The following is a 7,349-nucleotide window of genomic DNA, read 5'->3' on the forward strand; positions in this document are numbered from 1 at the left end:
AACATTAGATGACTATCTTTTTAAGACTAGTCTAAACAGTTTCTAGATGTGGCCCCAGAGTTCTTTATTAAAACACGTTCTCACTGGATCTAAGCAGATCTCACAGGTGACCTGTTCTGATCTGAAAACAGAGAGCTGTCACTGAATGCTGAGGAATGCTTCTGTGGACTCTAAACCACTGATCTAGAAGATTCTTCCCACTCACTCTCTGTTTTATTTGACATGCTCTCACCAGTATGCTCTTGTACATGTTCCCGTTGTCCACGTCCAGACTGACTCTGATGATGCAGCAGTCGTCCACCTGCTGGTTGTAAAGTGGCAGAGAAAGAGACGAGTAGCTGGACACGCCGGAGACGGAGCGCTTGTGTGAGCGAGACCCTGTGACCGGTGTGGACGACACCGAAGACGAGGAGGCACTGCTGGAGCCAGAACCTGAGCCGAGACCCGACGCGTCCAGAGACGACAGAGACGTGGACTCCCAGAACTGAACGACAGACAGACAGACAGACTGAGCTTCTCTCTGGGGTCAGACTTCAGCAGTGAGAGAACAACTGATGAGTCCAGAGCTGGTCAAATCCACATCTTAGTGAAAGAACACCATCACGTGCTGACTCAGACACACACACACACACACACACACACCTCAGACACACACACACACCTCAGACACACACACAGACTCAGACACACACACACACACACACACACACACACCTCAGACACACACACACACCTCAGACACACACACAGACTCAGACACACACACACCTCAGACACACACACACACCTCAGACACACACACACAGACACACACACACACACACACCTCAGACACACACACACACACACACACACACACACCTCAGACACACACACACAGAGACACACACACAGACTCAGACACACACACACACACACACACACACACCTCAGACACACACACACCTCAGACACACACACACAGAGACACACACACACACAGCAGACGTCCCGACTGAATACAATGGACACATTTGCAAGACTCTTAAAATCTGGCAACAGGTCACAGCTAGGGTTGGAGATCAAAAATCAATTCCAATTCCAGAATCGAACACTTAAGGTCAGAAATCTGTTACTTGTTGTAAAATTTCTATTCCACACATAATTTCCAGTTGTGTGCATCTTGTTAGAATGTTATTTGTCTTTGAATGATTAATTCAACAGATTCGTTCAAAAACACTGATTTATCCAGGAATTAAACTATATTTTGAGTGAATTGAATCATTCCATTCATAAACTCCATCAGATTTTGTTTAGATGTCTAATATTTTTTCTTCAGAACTGTGAGAGAACTAGAAACTGAAAATAAAAATTCTTATTTTATCCAGAGCTCTATATAACACGTCACAAACAGCTCTTAATGGTATTCAGCAGAAATGAAATGTTCTGCAAATATTAACACAAAATACATATGTTTGATCTCTAAATATTTGACTTCATTTTTTCTAACCACATTGTTATCAGAACTGGGAATCAATAAGAATCAGAATTGATGAGCAGAACTGGAATCCGAACTGATCAAATGATCTCCAGCCCCAGTGACAGCTCTTCATCTGATCAGGAGTTAGTGACGTGTAGAGCGTGTATCAGGGTTTGATTCTGTTGCACTGCTCTCTCTGCATGAACACAGCACTGAATCATCAACAAGTGACTCTTACCAGGTTTTTTGTGATGAATCAGTCAAACAGTTTCACAAATAAGTCTCTAATTCACAACCAAGTTAAAATAACTACGAATGCACAATATTAGATTTTGCCGATATCCGATATGCCGATATTATTCTAATCATTTTGAACAAAAGCCGATGCCAATACGATTTATATTTCTATTTAATTCAAAACAACGCCAGGTCTCTCCTGTGTGGAAAGTATAAACAAACTCCTGGTAAATTAATAAAGACTGTTCATGGTGATATTCTCCGTCGTCTCCATCTCGAGCCCTGACAGTGTCATGTTTGTGATTTATATTCATGTAAGCTATAGTTTCTTACCTTTAAATCAAAACAGATTCATGATTTGATATTATAAGTGTCCTACAGCACCCCCTAAGTAAATAAAACGTGATTTAAACAGTGAATCTAATCATAATTCAGGCAAACCTTTGCTTCAAGAATGAGCATTTTATCGGCAAGTTATATCGGCATGATTTTTTTCCAATATTTACATTTTAAGCCTTTATCGCACAAATCCGATAAAGCATGAAATACAGTGCATTACTTCACTTTAAATCAATCTATTGTTGGGAATGATTTCTAGTGCTGCGATTGAACGGAAACACTGGCACACGTCTTTACAAAGAATAACTGAGCAATTCTGTCATTTTATAACTGTATAACATCATTTAGCTGTCAATTTAAGAGTTTGTTTGTTAAGTCGGGATCCCTTGCACACTCGAGAAAGATGACGAGAGTGATCTGCAACCAGCTAACCGTGACTAACACACACACACACACACACACACACACACAGCAGAAACACCAGTGAGGATGAACTCCAGAATGGAAGAGAGAAATGAGTGTTTTCCAGACATGGACGGTCAGAGACGGATGAGGTGAGAGAGGTAGTACCGTGGGAATCAGGTCTGCCGTAGGGCCGCACTTCCCTAAGGTAGAATTGGAATGTTTTACGAAGGGCGTGGAGGTCTACAGGAAGGAAGTAGAGCTACAGTCACTGACAGACACAGCTGAGCTCCGGAGAGAGAGCACATTACACACCGGAGGACGTTTCACACCTGAAGATCAACTGCTTTTGTCCAAAACAGGGATGTGAACTGTTGGACCTTCTTCTTGGTTTACTTTGCTTTTACAAGCAACATTTCAAAGCATACTAAAATGATGCATTCTTGTAATACACCTGTTTTGGATAAGAGCACTTTGAGGATGAAGACGTGCAATATCTAATGTGCTCAGTCACAGAATCAACACTGCTGCTTTTACACAACACATCTCCCATTATGAACTGTGATACAGTCCAGAGTTAGCTTTAAATCCGGCTAAAGCTGCGTTTACACTGACAAAAAAAAAATCTGATTTGTTGCTCACATCTGATACCGATAGGAACTTGATGCACATGTGAAAAAACAAAAATCTGCACAAGATCCGATTTTTTTGCATCCGATCTGGGCCACTTCCAAATTTGGTTTTTAATTGGATACATATCTAATATCTGGACATCCAACCCAGTCATGTCTAAACACACATATCCAATATCCAAACTCCTAAAGAGAGGGTGATGTGTTTAATACCAGCGTGCTGAACTGTAAATGTGCTTGTGTGGAAATATCTGCACAATATTCAGGAGCTGGTGTTCAACCCCTGCCTCTTTAGAAATAGAACAGCTTCGCCACTAAAACCTTTTATATTTCTCAGCAATGAGGTAATAACTTCAGAATTAGGCTACTACTCTCTGTCTCTCCTTAATTCATTCAAATTATTTCAAATAAATACAATCTAACAGCACTTCTTTATTTCTAATCTCTATCTCTATATTTCTTCTTTATCTCTAATTCTTCATCTAACCATCTGTAGATAAAAAAACAAATTACCGATATTTTCGGGTCTTCATCTGTTCAGTCAGATTTTGTGACAGCTGTTATAATGTCTACTTGACGTAAATTATATGAATAATTATAATAGCAAGGCCATTCAGAACCTGCGGGGCTTAAGAAATCACTGAGGGGCAGGAATGAACATAAACCCAGATTTCGGATACCAGTTGTGTTTAGTGGTCAAAAGATGGGATCTGTGTTAAGACTCACCTGATTCAGATCTCAACAGACTGTGTTGGTGTGGATCCAAGCATGGTGGCTGTGTTCATATATGTCTAAACAAACCAAACTAATGCAGAAATAACCCTAGGCTCCTAAACAAACACTGGTCAGGTGTGAAAACGCCCATCGATATCTTCAGTACTGCCTTCACCTGCATTAACATACATCTCAGATGCTTCTCCTGTAACCACTTGACATCTCATTTCCAAAATAACCCTCAAAGTTTAAAACCCTTCTGTCTGGGCAATGCATTTTGCTGTTGTCTGGCATCGAGGTATGTAAAACAACAGAGCGCCTGAAGGAAATAAGCCGTTCCTCTGGAGAGACGCTCACCTTCCTCTCCAGAGCGTCGGGTGAATCAGAGATGAAGCTGATGTTGACCTCCTCTACATCAGAGCTGCTGGAGCCTGCAGACGTCACGCTGAGAGAGTCGCCTCCGTCGCCCCAGTGTTGCCAACTTAGCGACTTTGTCGCTAGATTTAGCGACTTTTCAGACCCCCATAGCGACTTTTTTCCAAAAAGCGACTAGCGACAAATCTAGCGACTTTTTTTGACAGACCTTATTTAGTCTCTGAGACTCTCCGGTACTGCCGCACGAGCTCTCTCTCTCTCTCTATTTCTCCCAGCGTGCGCAGACCTTATTTAGTCTCTGAGACTCTCCGGTACTGCCGCACGAGCTCTCTCTCTCTCTTTATTTCTCCCAGCGTGCGCACACGCCTCTCTCTCTCTGCATCTGCTATGTTCAACGAGCAGAGAGGAGCAGCACTTTCAGTTAAAAAATATATTCTGTTGCTTCTAACTCTATTTTACATACAAGTATAGCCGAAATCACAGTACAATCATTATCTTAATCTTATGTGTATGTGATTTCATTAGACAATGTCGTGAATAGGATTTTAGTGGAGAGATTAACATCTTTGAGAGCTGGTTATGTATTCTTAATAGGCGCGTTTCAGTCATTATAATATTAATTCCGTTGTCGGACAACAGAAACATTCAAATATAATAATAAAAAACTTTTATTGAGAATTTTGGCTGCCTTAAAATGCAGTACATGAGCACAGAAAGGGCAAGATAATATGACGCACTTACGTCACGAATATGCTAATTAGCACATGACGTCAACTAGCGACATTTAGCGACTTTTCAGGCAGGGTTTAGCTACTTTCCATTGAAAGAAGTTGGCAACACTGCGTCGCCCGTCGAGCCGCTCAGACCCGGAGGGAAGCGCAGCTGATCGAAAGACTTGGAGTGAGAGCTTCCAGATCCACTGCATCCGGCTTCTCCTGAACCCACGGGCTGCCGACTGACACACACACACACACACACACACACTAGAGCTGGCATCATCACTGCAGTCTGCTCGAGGAACACATTTCAATACATTCTCGACTGCGTTTTACTCGTATCAAGTAACTGGCTAAATACCGGAAGTGGCGCATTCCATGGAGGAGAAATGTGAGAAACGTTGAAGGTGCTTGGTAAATCTTAGTGTTCCTGTAGCTCAAGTGGTAAAGCATTGCGTTAGGTTGGGGTTCGAATCCCAGGGAACATATGTTAGGAGAAAAGTGTTCGCTTGAATGCAACGTAAGTAGCTTTGGATAAAAGCGTCTCCTAAATGCATACATTTAATTTAAATAATTTATAAATCTACCTAAAAACATAAGGATACATCTATATATATATATATATTCTTTTACTAACATTGACTGTTAATTGAAATTTCAAAATAAAAGTTTAAACCTTCGCTCTGAGTTTACACATTGATGTCCATATATACAATAAATCACAGTCGCTGAAATATTAAAGATTAAGTGGACATTTGAATTACGTTAACTCTATTGTTTATAATAAATTATGTATTAAGTTTTGTTCAATAAAACCAAGATTACTTGCTTTATTTATGCTACTTTATTTGAACTATATATGTGTATATGTTTTTATTACCACAAAAATATCTATAATTACTCGATTAATCGTCAGAATAATCAAGAGATTGCCTGAGTGGTTATCTTATGAAGGAATATTTCCAACATCTATTTCTCACTGAGCTTGTTCCAATGCATTCTGGGATTGCCTTCTCTCTATGGAAGATACATGCGATGCTACCTTACATTCGGCCTAAATCAGGATCTGTGTCAGACAGCAGAACTGATGACGACTGAAGCTAGTGTGGATGTGAGGGTCAGCACTCACTCGCTCCATCTCTTCATGATCCCTGAGCTCTTCTTGGCTCTCAGCGTGTTGGAGGCGGATTCAGAGAGCGGCTCGATCTCACACGACTGACTGTAGCTGCAGGAAACCAGAACAGCATTCAGGAGTGTGTGTGTGTGTTGTGTGTGTGTGTGTGTGTGTGAGTGTGTGTGTGTGTGAGTGTGTGTGTGTGTGTGTGTGTGTTGTGATCTCACACGACTGACTGTAGCTGCAGGAAACCAGAACAGCATTCAGGAGTGTGTGTGTGTGTGTGTGTGTGGTGATCTCACACGACTGACTGTAGCTGCAGGAAACCAGAACAGCATTCAGGAGTGTGTGTGTGTGGTGTGTTGTGTGATCTCACACGACTGACTGTAGCTGCAGGAACCAGAACAGCATTCATTCAGGAGTGTGTGTGTGTGAGTGTGTGTGTGTGTGTGTGTGTGGTGTGTGTGTGTGTGTGGTGATGGTGTGTGTGTGTGAGTGTGTGGTGTGTGTGTGTGTGTGTGTGTGTGATCTCACACGACTGACTGTAGCTGCAGGAAACCAGAACAGCATTCAGGAGTGTGTGTGTGTGTGTGTGTGTGTGATCTCACACGACTGACTGTAGCTGCAGGAAACCAGAACAGCATTCATTCAGGAAGTGTGTGGTGTGTGGTGTGTGTGTGTGTGTGTGTGTGTGTGTGTGATCTCACACAACTGACTGTAGCTGCAGGAAACCAGAACAGCATTCATTCAGGAGTGTGTGTGTGTGTGTGTGTTGTTGTGTGTGTGATCTCACACGACTGACTGTAGCTGCAGGAAACCAAGAACAGCATTCATTCAGGAGTGGTGGTGTGTGTGAGTGTGTGTGTGTGTGTGTGTGTGCGTGTGATCTCACACGACTGACTGTAGCTGCAGGAAAACCAGAACAGCATTCATTCAGGAGTGTGTGTGTGTGTGTGTGTGTGTGTGTGTGATCTCAACACGACTGACTGTAGCTGCAGGAAACCAGAAAAGCATTCAGGAGTGTGTGTGTGTGTGTGTGTGTGTGATCTCACACGACTGACTGTAGCTGCAGGAAACCAGAACAGCATTCAGGAAGTGTGTGTGTGTGTGTGTGTGTGTGATCTCACACGACTGACTGTAAGCTGCAGGAAACCAGAACAGCATTCAGGAGTGTGTGTGTGTGTGTGTGTGTGTGTGTGATCTCACACGACTGACTGTAGCTGCAGGAACCAGAACAGCATTCATTCAGGAGTGTGTGTGTGTGAGTGTGTGTGTGTGTGTGCTGTGTTGTGTGTGATCTCACACGACTGACTGTAGCTGCAGGAAAACCAGAACAGCATTCAGGAGTGTGTGTGTGTGTG

General features: G+C 42.5%; 1 protein-coding gene across 1 annotated transcript in view; it reads right to left on the reverse strand.

The window, feature by feature from the left end:
- The window catches only part of LOC113086216 (ral guanine nucleotide dissociation stimulator-like), a gene marked incomplete at its 5' end in the record, with an annotated part of 6,953 nt that extends 834 nt beyond the window's left edge, over positions 1–6,119 (reverse strand). The window contains 5 exons of the mRNA XM_026255367.1: positions 233–484; positions 2,606–2,680; positions 4,141–4,280; positions 5,025–5,113; positions 6,004–6,119. Of these exons, the coding sequence (XP_026111152.1) occupies positions 233–484; positions 2,606–2,680; positions 4,141–4,280; positions 5,025–5,113; positions 6,004–6,119 (672 nt within the window). The remainder of the gene's footprint in view (positions 1–232; positions 485–2,605; positions 2,681–4,140; positions 4,281–5,024; positions 5,114–6,003) is intronic.
- Between the last annotated feature and the right edge of the window lie 1,230 nt (positions 6,120–7,349).

Source organism: Carassius auratus, unplaced genomic scaffold (assembly GCF_003368295.1).
Source record: "Carassius auratus strain Wakin unplaced genomic scaffold, ASM336829v1 scaf_tig00042958, whole genome shotgun sequence".
In the NCBI taxonomy this organism is placed as follows: domain Eukaryota; kingdom Metazoa; phylum Chordata; class Actinopteri; order Cypriniformes; family Cyprinidae; genus Carassius; species Carassius auratus.